Raw genomic sequence first — 17,672 nt, 5'->3', positions numbered from 1 at the left:
CGCGGGGCTCCACGCTTTAGAATGGCTGCCCTCTTCCCTCCAGGCTCAGGTGCAGGGAGAGCTCTCCGAGGCTGAGTTGGGTTAGGGGCCGCCCGCCTCCATCCCACCCCCCCACCCCACCCCAGGACCGCGGTGGTGGGGTCCTTGGATGCCTCCCTGCCTCTGGCCGGCGCATTCCTCCCTGGGCTCGGCTTGAGGGGCCTGAGGAATTTTTTTTAGGTAGCCACTCTTGCCGAGGAAGGACTGTTCTACAAAAAAAAGGGGGGGGAGGGGGTTTCCTTAGTGCATTATGGCTCACGCGGCATCGCAGTTGAAGAAGAACCGAGATTTAGAGCTCAACCCCGAAGAGGAGGTCGAGAAAAAGAGGAAGCACAGGAAGAGGTCCAAGGATCGGAAGAAAAAGGTACTTTGGGGTGTGTGTGTGTATATATATATCTGCCTTTTGTTTTACTTTGCTCTCCCCACTGCAGCGTGAAATGTCAGAGAGCTTCCATGCAGGGAACTTGTGATGATGGAGGAGGAGGAAGGCTGCGAAACGTCTCCGGGCCCTAACTGTGGGCCAGGGAAAAGGCAAAAGGGGCTTCTTTGAAGTTAGATTGTGCTCGAAAGGCTGTGACAGACCTGGCTCTCTCTCTCCCTCCCTCTCTCTCTTTCCCTCCCCCCTCTCCCTCCCTCTCCCTCTCTCCCCCTTCCTCCCTCTCTCTTTCCCTCACCCCCCTCTCTCTCCCTCCCTCTTTCCCTCCTTCCCTCCCTCCCTCCCTCTCCCCCCCTCTCTGCGTTTGCTCCAGCAAGATTGAAAGGCGACCTGGTTCGAAGCCCAGGGCAAAGCAGGGGTGGGACTGGCGAGTTTTACAGGTTAGGGTCGACCACACCTGCAGAGATCTGGGCAAAGGAGAGAGAGCGAGCCTGACGGGGATTTCACGAGTTGCAGAACGAGGGCTTGTGCACGTTTGACATCTGTCAAAGGACCACAACGTCCACAATGTTGCGCGGTTTGTTTGTGGCCTGGGGAGGCGGGAGGGGGGGACGTTTCTCCTTCGGTTGCTTCCTAACTCAACGGCGTCGACCAACTTTCTTTTGTCAGCTTGTCCTCATGGTGGTGGAGAAGGGATCGCTGAGCCCCGGGGGCGGGGGGTAAGGGTTGCTGAGTTGCTCTAACCTGGAAGGCCCTTTCCCCCCGCTCCCCTCCCCTCAAGCCCTGGGATGGCCCCCTCCTTCACGAAGCGGCTTTGTTCCAGCTTGCCCTTTAAGAGGCTCCTGTCGATAGGGAAGAAGAGGCCCAGGGCTGCGTTTCTCTATCAGGACCTGCCTGTGAATTGTCTTTCAAAGGCTCCACGGAAGCTGGAAGGCAGCGAGGGGCTTCTCCTAAAGCCCTTCTGCGGTGCCTTTGTGGGGTTTCCCCCGAGGGGGGCATCATCCCCAAATGGGCTCGGAGCCCCGGAGCCTGCCTTGCCTTGAAAGGACGCGTCTCTGGGGGGTGGGGGCGGGGGAGGAGGAGGAGGAGCTGGAGCTTCGGCTCCTGCGAGCATCCTTCTCGTTCCTCGACTGCCTTCCTCCCACCCGTTGCCGCTGCAAAGCTGCAGGGCTGAGCGTGGCGTGAAAAGCACCCGCGAAGACGCTTCTCCGGGCAGGGAGACGGCGAGTGGCGCCGCCTCACGGAGTTGGTTGCGGTCGGCGCAGACTGCCGCATGGAAGCCCTTGAAGGTCCCGTCCTCTTAAAGGGACAGGCGCCTGCTGTCTTTTCTCTCCCTCCCTCCCTCTCCCTCTCTCGAGGGCTCCTGTGCCTTTTGTGTGCAAGGGTGGAACTGGTGGGAGCAAAATATGGCTCTGAATTGTGTGTGTGTGTGTGTGTGTGTGTTCTTCCCTTTCACCCAAGCCCTTACACTTTGCTCCCCAGCCTCCCCAGGTTTCTAAGGGATGGAAAATGGAGCTGGGGTGTGTTTTTAAGCTGTAGGAAGTTAGCACCCTCCCCTCTCCTAGAAAAATGAAATATCCCTTAAAAAATATCTCCCCTAAAAAAAGAAGTAGAAACTCAGAAGCAGAAACTCACCTCAGAAGCTAAAGCTCACCCCCACCTTTGTTAATGGGTGGACCTTTAAGGCCTGGGCCAGAGGATTCTACATAACAAAGCCCTCTACCCATCTCTCCACCTGGCCTGGGAAGATTGCATCAGCCAGCACTCAGGTGAAGCCATGTGGTCCAGACAAAGCCTACAAAGTTAGCTAAGACCCCGCCCCTGGGAGTCTGACAGCCAATGGGATACATTTCTTGCCCAGGAACAGGAAACACAGCTGGGGCCCAACAGAGGGTATAAAACTAAGGGACTATCAGCATCTTTGCCCTTCACCCAACATCTTGAAGCCTGTGATGTCCTTTTCACTTTGGCGCTCCAAGCCACGTGGTCCTCCTGTCCACCACTGAACCGTCTTTCCAAACAGCCTCCATGTTTCCAGTGTCTTTTTCCCCACTTGGAACTGAACCCAGAAGGATCTTTCTTCCAACAAAGCGGAGAGTCTCCTCCTTCCAAGCTGTCAGATGAGTCCAAAAAGGCTGCCGACATGCATTACAGAGGAACCAGCTCCCTGCTTCCTTCAGCTGGGTGTAAGCTGCACCTTATAGCAGGAGCAGGGTGACTTTGAGGTCTGATCCCGCTGCCTTCTTGCGGGTGGGGGAGAGCTAGAGAAGCCGTGGAGGGAGAGGAGAGCAGGGAAGGCCAGGAAGTGTCTGCTCTTGGTTCAGAAATGAGGTCAAACTGCTTTGTTGGCAGAGATACATTCCCTGTTTGACAGATCCTGATACTTCCTTTGGAAAGGAATCACCTGTTTGGGGACCTGGGCCCTCATAAATTGTCACCCATTTCCTTCTTTCCATGCTTGTGTCACAGGAGAAAAGGCCTCACAGAGCTTTCATCCCAACCATCAGGAAATATTTCTTTTCCCACTGCCCCCGCCATAGGGTGCCTTGAGCTCAAAAACCCTCTGGAACCATTTAAAGAACTTGGGTCTCTTTCTGGGAAAAACCAGGGATGAACTCGGCTGCACTTGCAGGCTGGGCCAGGCGGCCCCATCGCCTGGGCTGGAGAGCTTTTGACGTTCCTTAGCGCAGCACACAAGGCGGTTTCCCCTTTTTGTAAATTAGGGTAATTTTTTTTTTTAAATCAGGCTTTTTTTTCCCCCGAGCAAGGAGGCAATCTAGCCTGCCTTGGTCTGGCTCTGTAATAACTCTGGAACCATGTTAGAAATATGCCTTGGAAGTTGCATTCTCCTATTGGCAAGAACTGGGCCTCTGAAACTGCCAAAATCAACCGGAGTGGCTCTTTCAATTTGCAGACCTGAGGAGCTTGCACGGCCTTTTTAGAAAAAGCCCCCCCCCCCTCCCCCCAGGAGACAGTCCCATCCTGAGTTACAGGAATGCAGTTCTGCATTCCTTGCGCCTTAGGATCCGGCCAAGTTGATTGTTTTCAGATCCTGTTCTGTTAAAGTTGAAACCAGAGGGGATTAGCTGGAGTTAAAGAGATGCTTTTCTGAGCTCACTCGCCCAAGTGCTTGCATACGAAAGGAAAGAATAGTTTCCTCTTTGAACATAGAGAACATTTCTGGGATGATTCAGTATCATGTTACATAATACTCTACAAGCTGGCGGTGGCGTCCTAAGCGTGTTGAGTCCCTCTCCAGCTGAGCCACGGATGAAGTCCAGAAATACTCCACTCCAGTATCTGATCAATGAAAATAAGGATCTTGCAGGAAAGACACTGAGGTGCTTAGGAAGATGCCCTGGCAGATGAGTAGTTCGCCTCACCAGGGTTGTGATTTTGGGTGTGCTTTGTGCAAGGAAGATGATTCATATCTGCAATTTAGCAAGCAAAGATAACTCGCAGCCATTTAGGGTGTGGATCAGGCTGGGTGAATAGGAATAGCTTGGAGCTGTCAAATAGCAGTAAAAAGGGGGCGGGCGGGTGTCCATCATAGGGGTTATTTATTTCTGTACATGGTTACTCAAAGAGGGGCTGGGTGGACGAGTTCGGGCTTTGGCGAATGCTGTGAGGCTTGGACAGAAGCCAGCGGGCAGAGTCAACCAGCACAACCATCGGAGGTGGTTCCCAGAGAGTTTCCCAAGGCCGCAAATTGTGGGGAGAAATGGGGACATGGCGAGGCTTCTGACCTCAGAAAGGCAGATCACAGGAGCAGGTAGACTTCCATGGAGAACAGCTGGATTTCAGACCTGTGGCCATTCTGTGGCCTGGACCCGCAAAGCTATCTTCAGTCGGTGGAGGAGAATATTCGTCGATCGGGGTTGAAAGGAGGAGTCCCAGGTGCTCTCTGAGCTTGGTACTTTTCTTGAAGATGGTTCATCATGACCCAACTACCCTGTTTCTCCAACAATACGGCCTCCCCCAAGAGGAAGTCCCAGCATGTTTTATAGGCATGAAATGAAATGAAGCCCCTCCCCCCAAATTAAGGCCTATATTAAAACATGTGAAATGTGGGGAATGGTGGGGGGGCTTGCCCTTAGGAAGTACTTTTGTTGCACACCTGGATATGGTGCTGCCTGTGTTGACCCTGATACGAAGTGCCTCACCAACGCTGAGGTCAACATCCAAGCCATCGCCGCCTGCCTGAAGATGCAGGGGCGGGGGAGGAGAATTAAGTCACCCGTGAAAAGACGGCCTAGCCATTTTTTCGGAGCTCAAAAAAAAAAAAGATGAGAAATACCTACTGTTTTATTATAGTATAATAATGTTATACTATAATATAGTATAATAATGTTTCTCATTTATTATATGAGAAACACCTACTGTGCTGGTGATGTTACCTACCTATCTGCAAGAAAGTAACCAAGTTTAGAGAGGCATCCAGTACCCCTGACCTCAGCTTTTCCCTCCTATGGCACGATAGCAATAGCACTTAGACTTATATACCGCTTCACAGTGCTTTACAGCCCCCTCTAAGTGGTTTACAGAGTCAGCCTCTTGCCCCCAACAATCTGGGTCCTCATTTTACCCACCTCGGAAGGATGGAAGGCTAAGTCAACCTTGAGCCTGGTGGGATTTGAACTGCTAAATTGCAGTCAGCCGGCAATCAGCAGAAGTAGGCTGCAGTACTGCCCTCTGACCACTGTGCCACATGTTGGAGATGCTGGAGATGCGGGAGCAGTGGGAACAGCACCCATTAGAAATGATTTCCAATGGTTCTGGGGTCTGGTTCAGAGGCTCATGGTGGTACTAACATAAGGACAAATGGTTTGAGCCAAAAGTTGGCATAATTTTATATTGTAAGCAGAGAGGGGAATGGCAGGTAGAATTCCTGGTGGGAAATCGGTGGCATAGAGGAGGGTTTGTGGCTTCTGGGCCTTTTTCAGGCAGTTATGATCAGAAGAAAGAACAAAGTTCTTGGGAGTTGGAGCACAGGACGGCCAAGCAAAAGGCGCATTCGATGAGCCAGATCCTAAATTAAGGGCACATAATGCAGCACTGCCCACTTTGGTGACAGATTCTTCCTCTGCGTATTAATGCAGGGCCTTGATATTCGGCCGTAGACCCATAAACAGAGCAGTCCAAAATGCGGCAACTTGCCACAATCAACTCACTGCAACCAGCTCACCATGGCCAGTCGGCCTATGTGCAGAAGCCCCATTTGTTGGGTGACGGAGCAAAGGAACTACCCTGTTCTGCACGTCCCCAGTAGAAGTACATCTGCCTTAAAACATCTGTTGAAATGATCTCAAGGTCTATTTTCAGCCTACATCAGGAGCAGAAACCTTTGTTAAGGGAAAGCCACACCAAAGTGTTTGCACCGCTTGTGGGAACCTGCGCTCAGAAGGGAAGAGATACGAGGAGCCTTCTGTAGGGCAGAGCAGGTCCCTATATCTCCTGCAAGACCGAAGGCCCATTTTGCACCCCACCTCCTAGCTCTTCAAAAGAGCCCAATCCCCACCTACTCCAAAGGGGCCTGAGGCTGCAGAGCGATGCAGGGCTACTGTGAGTTCTTTATCTCTGGCCCAGCAGCCTCTTGGAAGGGCGGCCCTGATGGAAAGTCCAGCATTTGGACAGCAAAAAGGCTGGTTTTTGGTCTTGGAGGACCAGATTTGACATTAGCTTGTTGGAGCAACAAGAAAAATATCGCAAGCTATTAAACTGAGTAAAAAGAAATAGCGCACGTTTCTTTTCACTCGGTTAATAGCTTGCGATATTTTCCATTTTTCTTTGCTTTCTTTGGAAGTTTGTTCCATCTGCTGTTGTTTGCTGATTAGATCTTAGGAGATGACAGCAATATTTTGCAAGTTTGAATAATAAACATGGAGAAATAACTTTTCCCCTCTATTTTTTGTTCTCAACTTACTTGTTTGGTCTGGAATGATTCTATTCTGTAGTTTACTTGTATATTTGGCTCACTTACATGGATATGGTATATACTTTTTAATGTGCTTTATTTCATTAACATGCATTTTGCTTCAAAGATTTATTTATATGTTACAGCATCTTCCTATTTTCATTTGAATTTATGTTCTATTAAGGATCTTCATCTAGTAGATATATCCTTTGAGAGGTTTACTATCTTAATTAAAACCACCTTTTGGAAACGTTTTCCTCACTTTGGGGACCGTAATTAGGAATTTATTTTCATTTCAGTCACTGATTAGAATAAGGATTTTTTGAACTCCCTTCCTTCTCTACTATTTTCTCACGTCATTAAAATCCTGCCAATTGTTGGATCCCTGGTCTCTGGAGGATCGGTTCTAATGTTTGCATTTAATTCCACATGAGACATTGGAAAATGCCCGAGTGATTATTTTTATCCAATTTATCTATGAATAGCTCGTATTATGGAATAAGTTGAGTTTAAAAATAGCCAGAAAATCTGTTTTCAATACAAACAGGGCCTTGTAGAGCCCTGTTTTGGCCAATTCACTTAAAGAGTTTAAAAAAACAAACAAACTCTTGTTGAACTAAACTCTGCATTTGATTTCAGAGTGTTTCTTGGCAGATGAAGCAAACGTTTCCTGCTTGGACTGCTTAGTCTTAATGCTGTTACTAGTCCCAAAGTTCCAAATTTGTCAGCATTATTAGAAAGACTCAGTTGTGATTCCTAAGCCTGTAACTCATTTGTATAAGAAGTTGGAGCATCTGATGAATTTATGCTCATTATTTATGTAACCTCTGGAATAACAAGAAAAATACCACCGAAATGCGAAATCAATTTTATTTCTCTAAATCTTGAAGTAAATGCAACAAGTCGTTTTCTGTTATTTATTGAGGTACCACAAAGAATTTTTTTAAAAAGATCAATTATTTGCACTTGCCGCATTGTTGAGGTACAGTTTAGAAATTGGAATATGGATTAATTAATTCAGGTTTTATTGTTACCACATTTGGAGTTGAAATGCACTGGATTTTTAACTTTAAACTACTCTTGAGGGTGAAGACTACGTAGGTCTTGGTTATATTGTCAGTATTCGATCTTAATAAAATAATCAAGAACTGGATTGGTTGAGGTGCTGCCTATAATGTGGAATGGCCAACACAATTCAGCACCTAGAAGAAAAGTCGACACCTGGTTTATTTCACATGAATTACTTATATGTCTTCAATTTTGAACTAGTTTTCATTTTTTTGGACAGGGGGGGTACTTAATACAGATGTAAGAAAGCAGCTGAATAGAATGTAATACTTTTGTCCAAGGGAAAGGATGAAGAGAACGGGTTGAGTGTGGTTAGTGCTCCGTGGTGTGGAGAGAAAAGGGGCGGAAGGTGCAGCATCTGGTACACAGAGAGCTTTCCAGGAATAATGTATCATCTGAAAGAAAGGAAAAGTTGAAGGTAGAGTGCAGATCTACGAGGGAAATATCTTGCATTAGTTCCTTTGCAATGAATAGAAACTTCTAATTATTTCAGTGGAACGGCTGAGGACAGTTTTGAGGAAGATAGCAAGAAGTGGAGGAAAACCTCTTTTAAGTCTGATTGAATTCCGAAAATGACTTTTCTGAGCCCTTTCTAGAAGTAAAGCTGTTCCTCTCTTGTATCTTCTCCATGTTACCCAGTAGATTTTTCTGAGAGTTTCAGTGCCTTTTTGGATCCTATACTCTCTTGGTAGCTCACCACAATGTGTGTTGAGTAGACATTTTGATGGCAAAATGAGTCTGTAGTTTGAGCTGTTCTAACCGTGGAAAGTACTGAACTCAAGAAAGAAAGAGAACTGCTACAAAAGTCTTGGTTTCTGTTGATCGTTATGTATCCTGTGAGGGCTAGCAATTGGTTGGCCGTATCAATGTATGTACTACAACAGGTAACTCTAGGGCGCTTCCAGATCCATCTTAAACATTGTGGGCCCAAGTGGGATCTATGGTATCAAGCAAGCACCTTTTACTGGCTGTGTTTGCAGCACCAGATAGGTCTGTACTTGGACGGAGAGAGCTTCACTTTGATGATCATAGCATGGACCCCATTTGTTTAGATTACTGCAATGCCTTATCCATGGGCCTGTCCTTGAATACAGTTTGGATACATTAGTGAAGATGAACTGTTGTGGCAAGGGTGAGAGCCCATTGTGGTCCTGTTCTTCGCTCTTCATCTTTGAGGGTCTCCTCTGGGAGACCCCCTAGGTTGAGACTCAGTGAGTGGCTACTCAGAAGATGCAGGGCTTTTCACTGGTGGCTCCCAGGTGGATGTGGCTCTCCATGGTGAGACAAAGGCCCCATCCTTATGGTCTTTCTTCTGTAGGCAGAAGAGTCACATTCATCCTACCAGAGAGATTATTATAGCATTAAACGATATGCTCAGTGGTGGGATTCAAATTTTTTTATTACCGGTTCTGTGGGCGTGGCTTGCTGGGCGTGGTTAGGTGGGGTTGGCGTGGCTTTTTTGGGGAGGGGGGGTGTTTTGCAGCCACCCACCCACCCGCCACCTGTTTTTTGGGCCTTTTGGGCCTCAGGCAAGCCTCCGAGGGGATGATTTTGCTCCCTTGGGGCTCAGGAAGGAGAATCCCAACACAGCTGATTATATGAACAGGTGATTGTCAGGAGGGGAAAAAGAGAAATACCTCAAGGGGCAAGTGTCAGGCGGGCCGGGTGAGCGAGCTAGGGGTGACCGGGCAACCAGGTCGGGGGCGTGGCCAGCCAGAACTTACTAATGGTTCGGTGACCCACATCAAATCCTTGCTATCGGTTCACTTGAACCGGTGTGAACTGGCTGAATGCTACCACTGGATATGCTGCTCACCGTGATATTCCTCCTGTTTTAATACTCTGTTTTATTGCTTATGCTTGCTCATTTTATCTTGCATGTTATATCAAATATTTACACGTAGCTTTGATGCCAGCTGTTCTGAATTACTGCTTGATCACTTTGAATTTTGTTGCAAACTATCTTGAACTATTTCATGGCAAGCAGTATATAAATGCTTTAAGCAGAGGAAAAACCACGGCCTCTTTCTCTCCATGATTCTACTATCCAAAGGCCTCACGGCTGGGAATAACTGCCCCATCTTGCTTTGTGGAGATGGAGACGAACCTTTCCCCTTTTGACGTTCTGGATCTTTGTGGCCTCCACAAATGCAAGCTTAAACATATTTCAGCCTTCGGGTGCATCTCAGCGCCTTTTCTGCTGCAGAGGGGATGTTCCGATGGAGGTAGGAAAATAGGTAACAAATCACCTGTTCCACCTTGTGCTTATCTCAGAGGGCTCTACTAAACAGGAAGAGGTGTAATCCTGGTAGAAAAAGCCTAAAGGCTTTGCGGAAAGAGTTGCATAAATGATCAGCAGTATCCAAGAGGGCAGGGAAGGCCCAAAATATTTTCTCAGAGAAAGCTTTTCTGACCCTGAGAATGTCTTCTGCCATCATTCAGCAACCAGGGCTCTTTGTGTGAAATGCATAGTAAGTGTTAAGTCAAGCTATACATTTGTAAACAACCTCTCATTTTTAAAGGGGTCTTCAAGAGGAACCTTTATTGACGCCTCTTCTCTGCGTTGCCGAGTTTATGTAGATTCTGCAAACCAGAAGCCAGATTTAATTTCCCTTGTTCACAAAATCTCAAATGGGTTGGTTAATTTTGCTGCCAAGGCTCTTATTAAATCCAGAAGTGTTTTTGTGTGCTGGGAGAGGTAAGATTGGTCATAATTATGTCTTGCTTGGGGACTGTGTGCGCAGATTTGAATCTTGTTTTCTTTTCTTAATTTAAACAATTTATTTAGCCATCCATCTCACCAAAGTGAGTATGGCCAGCTCTATGCCATCAATTGTCTAAAGATGCCCCTCTCTTCCAAAGGATTTGCAGTATGGATTGTACAGCTTCTGTCAATATTTGAGAGCTAAATCTACCAAGCTATCTTGGCTACCAAGATATCATTTTGAACAATCTTTATTGCTTCAGTTTTATTGTTTTTTTTTTCTTGTTCTAACATTAGAATTATATTTTTCGCTATTGCACTGTGCCTAAGGAAAAACACCATGGAGTACCTTTAAATTCTTCATATTCTTCAAAGTTATTGAAAGGCTAAGGCACCACTGATTGAGATCTCTCAATCATTCAGGAAACTATTAAAACTAGTGGTATCTTCTGAGAGGCTTCGTCCTTGAAAACAAGGACGTCTGAGCAACAATGGCAAATTACTCCCATGTTATTGCCAAAACACCCCGTGTAGATGTGTCCTTGTGGTGACCAGGAACCAAGCTTCACTGAAGTGTGTTTTTATGATTATTGAATGAAACATGCCTGTTTCACGATGGAAACAGTATATATGAAGCTGTGAAGTCACAGAATCGGTGACTAGAAAGTTAAAACTGTTTAAAGTCTTCTAAAATCATAGGGACCAACAGCCAAGAGCACCTTGGTAGAAGGAGTTTTTCATGGCAGTTTTGCTTGCTGTTTGTACCGGATGAAGCCGGCAATCTCTCTTTCTCTCCTTGTTTGAATGTTATGCCTTGGTTTGGGCTGAGAAGAAGATTCCTCTCATGGCAGTAGCCAAGACTTCAGCTACGGTTATTCACGGTTTGTTCTGATGGATCTTCCTCTTTAAGGCCAGGATGCCAAGGGGCTGATCTACCCTTTTTTACCCACTGGAATCTGGTGGAAGTAAATCTTTTTTTTTTTTTTTTGCATTTGGGGATCTTTTAAGGGCAAAATGCATATCTCAGCCCTCACCCCTGCAAGCAAATTAGAGCAAAGCCTGGTGGTCTTCAACCCATATGTTGCACAGCCTGCTTCAGGCTTTAGAGATGGAATACATGCTGCGTGACAGCACAACTAAATAAATTATTTATGGCACATTACATAACCAATTTCTCAGTGCGTTGGGGGAATATGGAGCTTTGTGTAAGAGAGCTACAGGGTCCTAACCATATCTGCTCAGAAGTAAGTCCTATGGTTAAGATGCAGGGGTCCCCAAAGTTGGCAACTTTGAGGCTTGTGGACTTCTCCAGGCAGCTATGAAGTCCACAAGTCTTAAAGTTGCCAAGTTTGGAGACCTCTGGTTAAGAGCATCACAGTCCTCTTTGTATTATTCCAAAAGCTCAGAGTGTCTGCAGAAAAGGATCAAAAGAAGGGAAGACAGTGGCCAATATGATAATATGGTTGACATCTCAGAATAATTTAGACAGAAATAAGAAGCTGAATTAGAAGCCATCAGAACGGTCAAAAACCACTGTGAAATTTGATTTGGAATCATTAAACATTGATAATCTCGGGGTCATTTGTTGCTTGCTTCTATTTACTGCTGGACTCTCAACTTTTTCTTTTCCATTGCTTGAGTTTTTCTGCTTTCGTCTCTCCTCACTCTCCGTGTTTTCTTCCTTAATCATTTCTTTTGATGATGATGATGAGCCCACTGATAACAGGCCTTTAAAACACAAATTCCTCTCCTACCTTATTTTTTTCTTGATGTCCCCATGGTTTTGCAGAGGTTCTGTACTCTTCCACCTGGGTTAGATTTCTCTAATGCTTATGACGTCTTTTCCCAGGTATGCTTTTCTTCCGCTTCTGGCTTCCTCCTCCTCCTCCTCCTCCTCCTCCTCCTCCTCCTCCTAATTCAACGAACTGACTATTTTTCTCTTTTCTCTGCTGGGTGTTTTCATATTCAACTTCCTGGGTGTGTGGCCCATTTCTTTTTCTTTATTATTATCAGGACGTTTCTGTGTCCTCAGTTCTTACCTGATGCCTCTATTTTCTTTCTGCAAGTTCACAGTTACTTCATTTCCAATGTGGGTCACCCTGTCACTTCATTACATCTGTGCCTACTTGCATTTTCAGTTAGGTCTTGTTTACAAAATCATGTGGCAAATTTTCTGTTCTCTTTTTTCGTTGTGTATTTTTTATTGTTCAACTGATCATTTCTTTCTCAGGACTTTGGGGGAAAATGTTTCTCAGCTTTAGTTATACATTTCTAACTACTATATCTTTTTTCCTTCTGGAAAACACACCTCTAATAGCAGTAGCAATAGCACTTAGACTTATGTAACACTTTATAGTGCTTTACAGCCCTCTCTAAGCGGTTTACAGAGTCAGCATATTGTCCCACAACAATTTGGGTCCTCATTTTACCCTCATCAGAAGGATGGAAGGCTGAGTCAACCTTGAACCTGGTAAGATTTGAACTGCCAAATTGCAGGCAGCCGGCAGTCAGCAGAAGGAGCCTGCAGTACTGCACTCTGGCCACTGTGCCACCTCTACGCTCTAAATATCTATCATCTGTCCATCTGTCTGTCGATCTATCATCTATCTATCATCTATCTATCCTCTGTCATGTTTATGTGTATGACCACCTATCTCATGATTCTGGATGGCATAGAATAAAAATATTTCTTCTCAGTTCAGAACAGTCCCCTTGTATTGGAAAGGCACAATTCTTTTTCCCTGCTAGCTTGATTACACAGGAGATGGCCAGGCTGAGCCCGAGCGAGGGAATCACGAGTCCCTACACGCCCACAAGAGAGCTAAGTCCAGCCCACCTTTTTTCCCCATTTTTTTTAACAACAAACATAAACAAACATAAACATAAAACAACAAATAATACCTTCCTTCAGTTATACAGTGTGTCGGTTGGTACATATTTTTTTGTGCACAATATCTATAGTCTTTTCTTCTTAGATTTACATTCATGTTACATTAATCCACTTTCTATATCATATTATTATTCTATGTCATTATTATTACATCCTTATTAGACTTTAATTTCAAATCCACACCATCCTTTAGAGCCAATCTCAGTTCTTACTTATTTTAATTCATCTTATAATTCATTCCAAGATAATCAATTGTAACATATCATTTCTATTGCATTATACTTCAATTTCCTACTTTTCTATCTAACCATTGGTAAAATAAATCCCATACCTTATAATACTCTTTTTCTTCTTGATCTTTAATTGCTAATGTTAATCTACTCATTTCTGTACATTCCATTATTTTTTTAATCACCTCCTCCTCCTCCTCTATCGGAATTTAAAGTCCAGCTCACCTTCAAAGCCTTTCTTAACTCCCCCTCATTTCCCTCGACCCATTAGTAGCTCAGATTCTTGTAGAGAGCTTAAGCTTGCAATAAATCTTTATAGTCATTTGAACTGCCTGAATCTCCTGATTTCCCCAGTACTTGACAGTTATTGTAGCTATCCACCTAATAATGCTGAGATAAATAGGAAAAACAGCTCAGGCACTTGCTGACGCCATATCTGTATATTCTTCCTTTCTGTTAAATTTCATCTTTAATCTTCCTGGCCAACTAGATGGAGACCTGCAAAGGGTTTCATCTCACACTCCTGTGTCTGCTCTCACACTGTTTTGGTACATCATGGCAGCGATGATACCCATAGATGTGTAGAATGGTGAGCTATTTTTGGAGGAACAGATGAAGCCCGGGCTGTTTCTCCTGCATTTTTCGGTATGATGCAATTGAATTAGCATTTTCACTCTGAAGAATTCTGCCAGGGAATCAAAGGAGAAGCAATTTCTCTACCCTTCTGCCAAAGTTGAAAGATGGGGAGGCCAAGGCTGCCTGTCATCCCAATTAAAACTGCTCTTCATTCTTTATGACTTCGGACAGACATTCGGTATCTGATCCCTTCATGCTTCAAGAGCCTCATCAGATGGCTGAAATGCTCCAATATCATTGTGCACGTTAAGATGCATTAGGCGGTACGAGTGAGCAGAGGGGACAAATGTTCTTTGGATCCTTTGTTTACAGTCTGATAATGCTTTCCCTTTCTTTGCTGAGTCTTCCTGGCCTCGGTCAATATGGGAATTTGTTTGCAGAGTGGAAATATAGCAAAATTGTTAGAGGTGCGTTTGCAGAAGGACGGCCTTTGATTCCCTTTGCAATCGTGAAATTCGAAAAGCTGTAATCAAAACTGTACTTGGGATACATTTCTGGATATATGGTGAAGAATCCATTTCCGAGCATCAAAACCAAGGGGATCCTTTTTTCAAGTTAAGTTGTATGCACTTGAAATCACCTCCAAAGCCACATTCATCCTGTATACAGTCTTCAACAATTCTGTTCTGGAAAGGAGTAATGATATTAAGGGCAATTATACATGAATATTTATATGTCATTGTTATTTAGAAGCCTTCCTCTTCCCGGTTGTAGTTGGTGGTCAGTTAAATAGAGCTGAGGGCTCAGTTGATCCTGAGCTGGTTTGCTTCCCTTCTGATATATGCAGGGCATTTCAAGATAGAAACAGGATGTACGGCTGAGTGGCAAAGATCAGCTATGCCTTAAAAACACCCGCCTTTCTGACTTCTTACTTACTCTCCTTGGGGCAGGAATACTGTATTCTAGCATGTGTCTTTCTGCAGCCCCAGATGACAACATGTGATTCCCCTGCCCTACTATTTTTATTGGGGTTTATTCTGTTGTACCTGTTGCCTTCAAAGCATTTCGCCATTAAGAATGGCATCGATACCATTGCAAATACATAAATAACATTTCCTTGACTCACCAACTTCCCTGCTTTGCAAGAGTGAGCTAACCCCCTTGTCGGTGACTTCACCGGGGTTGGAATCAATGGTGGGATTCAAATATTTTTACTACCAGTTCTGTGGGAGTGGCTTGGTGGGCTTGATAGGGGAAGGGTACTGCAAAATCCCCATTCCCTCCCCACCCCACTAACCTGCTTTCCAGCTCCGTTCTCCCGTGCAGGGCAACTAAAGGAGACCCAGCCGATCAGCTGGGACTCGGGAGGCGGAGAAGAGATGGGGGTGGGGCCAGTCAGAGGTGGCATTTGCCGGTTCTCTGAGCTACTCAAAATTTCTGCTACCGATTCTCCAGAACTGGTCAGAACCTGGTGAAGACCCACCTCTGGTTGGCATGAACCATTTTGGAGGAGGGCTCAAGTCTGTTCAGGAAGCGGTCACTCTGAAGGAGAGTGATACCATCAGCAAGCTAAATTTGAGTGGTTGTGCAGTTGTGTTAGGGTTCCTGATAAGGTGCTGTACTAGGGACTAGGACCAACAAGGCAAGGCCACTTTGGGAACACGTCAAGAAAGTTTTTCTTCCCCTGAAACTGTCTTCATGGAAATGCTGATCGTAATTCGGCTGAGACCTAGAGAGGAAAGGCTGAGAAGATCATGGCTTAGCCATAAACCCGCAGCCTTCATCCTGGAGCCCCTTGTGCAGCCTCCTCTCTTTTTTTCAGGACAGCTGGACTGGCTTCTGAGGTCCCCCAATGACATCAGGCAGTTCATGGCATCCATGGGAGGTCAGTCCCATCTCAAAGGGTGAGGATTCATTTTGTAAAGCTGTCCTCGTACAATGCCACTCTTCATAGGGTTGACCTTCCCTTTGACCAACCTCTGGGGCTGCCTACAATACGGCCCATTCTTTCCACCCACACGGGCGAAGGTTTGTCACCGTTCCTGGAAAGCCTCTGGGGACCATCCCTACCCTTTCTTGGCAGTTCTGGCCTTCATCCTTGCAGGGTCAAATTGCAAACCTAATAGGTCAGTATGACGGGTGACGCCACTGAGAGAGTTTTGTTAGCCGAGGAGGGCCTCTGGCTGCAATAAAGCACTCTGATAAAAGTTTAAGAATGCTTTCATCATGATGCTCGCACTCAATTTTATTTAAAAAAAAACACAATGGCTATTTAGAAATTGCCTTTCTTACTTTTAACAACAGCTGGGCTGAGGGTACTCTGTGTTTTGGATTCTGTTGCTGAGGCACCAGAAGATGCTCAAATCATAAATGAATTATAAAAGATGTTTACATTTTGCCACCTGGAAATCTTTTTTTTTAAGGTGGGATATAAGCTCAACTCATGGTACATATTGAAAAACTTAATCAGGATAATTAATGATTAGTGAGTAAATAGAATTTTCTTTGCTACATCAATTTGTATCAGTCACTGCAATTTATTTCAATCAAAGGTCAGAAACAAACAGAAATAAAGTAACATTTTTAAATACTAATAAATAGCAAAAATCAGGCACCGGCCCTATGGAACAGCCTCCTCCCTATTCTTCTAGAAGCTGCAGAGATCTCTGAACCAGGATATTACTGGAGTTTTAACTTAAGTGTAACTATGTTGTGAGTTTGTCATGGTGCTTGAGTATTGCATTATGGCTATTTTTTTTAATCTAGCTTGCACTCTATGTGAATTACTGTTATGCTTTTGAGATGGGGGATCATGCAAACTGTCTCAATAATTAAAAGCATGCATAAAGTGAGTATTCATCCTGAGTATATGAGTATTTCTACTCAGGGGAACCGAAATTCAATTGTTTCTGGATATTGACAGCACAATGTCAAACTTTGTAAGATTATGTCTAATAAAAGATTAATTATGTGATAAAAGGCAATTAAATCACATTAACTTAGGACAATTAACAACAAAGGAGAAATTAGGCTACTTTGACTGTCATTGTGAAAGAGGAACATAAGTACATGTGAAGGAGGCGCTGGAGTGGGCCTTCAAGCTACAGGAACTTGATTTAAGTTCCCATCAACTGCCCATAACTTTCCTTGCTGAGAATAAAATTTTAAAACAGGTTCTAAAGAAAAAATGGTTGGAACAATGAAGGTTAAGCTATAAGTCGAACATTGCCATTTTACTGTAAAAAAATCATCTGGAAATGGTCTTGTTGCATCACAACGCCTAAGAATTTGGGAGCAAAATAGTCAATGAGTTTTCTAAGTATATAGCAAAATACCCGAGACGTAACATAATAAAATATAAATTAAAAGTTGAACCAGAAAATAGTTTGCATTATAATGCAATTATAAATATAATGCAATTATAATAATAATGCATTATAATTATAATGTTGTTTACAATTTTGCATGAAAAGCATATTCCAGGATATTTATGTACAGACTGATAGTTTTCACTTAATCTGAGACAATCGACATTTTAAACTTATTAAAATGTAAATTGTGATGATGGAAGCCTGCTGTTTGCTGTGTTGGTGGAAGAAAAGACTAATAGTTGAAATAGGGGTGGGTGCCATCAATGGGTTTTTACAGAATAGTCCTCTTAAATAGGAAGAAAGCCGGGGTGGGCTTTGAAAATTTTAGCAACAGGTTCTCTGCCCGGTTGCTGGGTGGGCCTGGCCATGGTGGGTATGGCCTAGTCAGCTTCCTGCACCACAGCGGAGTGGGGGCATTTTTTCCCCTCCCCGGGCTCCGGGGGCGCTCTGAAAGCCAGAAATGTGCCTGTTTCCAGCCTTCCCTGAACCTCCGCCCGCGCCCTG

General features: G+C 44.7%; 1 protein-coding gene across 10 annotated transcripts in view; it reads left to right on the top strand.

The window, feature by feature from the left end:
* ANK3 (ankyrin 3) overlaps positions 1 to 17,672 on the top strand; it is a 318,758-nt gene that overhangs the window by 126,155 nt on the left and 174,931 nt on the right. For 9 of the 10 annotated variants that reach the window (XM_087932252.1, XM_087932247.1, XM_087932249.1 and 6 more), the window contains exon 1: positions 268 to 403. The exons of the other annotated variant lie outside the window; for it this stretch is intronic. In XM_087932252.1, the coding sequence (XP_087788378.1) occupies positions 290 to 403 (114 nt within the window). In that variant the 5' untranslated portion in view covers positions 268 to 289. Of the gene's footprint in view, positions 1 to 267; positions 404 to 17,672 lie in introns of those variants that run through there. 10 annotated transcript variants of the gene reach the window in all.

This window comes from Pseudonaja textilis, chromosome 4 (genome assembly GCF_049901715.1).
Source record: "Pseudonaja textilis isolate UNSWEBS1 chromosome 4, rPseTex1.2, whole genome shotgun sequence".
Lineage (NCBI taxonomy): Eukaryota > Metazoa > Chordata > Lepidosauria > Squamata > Elapidae > Pseudonaja > Pseudonaja textilis.
This window is presented reverse-complemented; position numbering and strand designations above follow the sequence as displayed.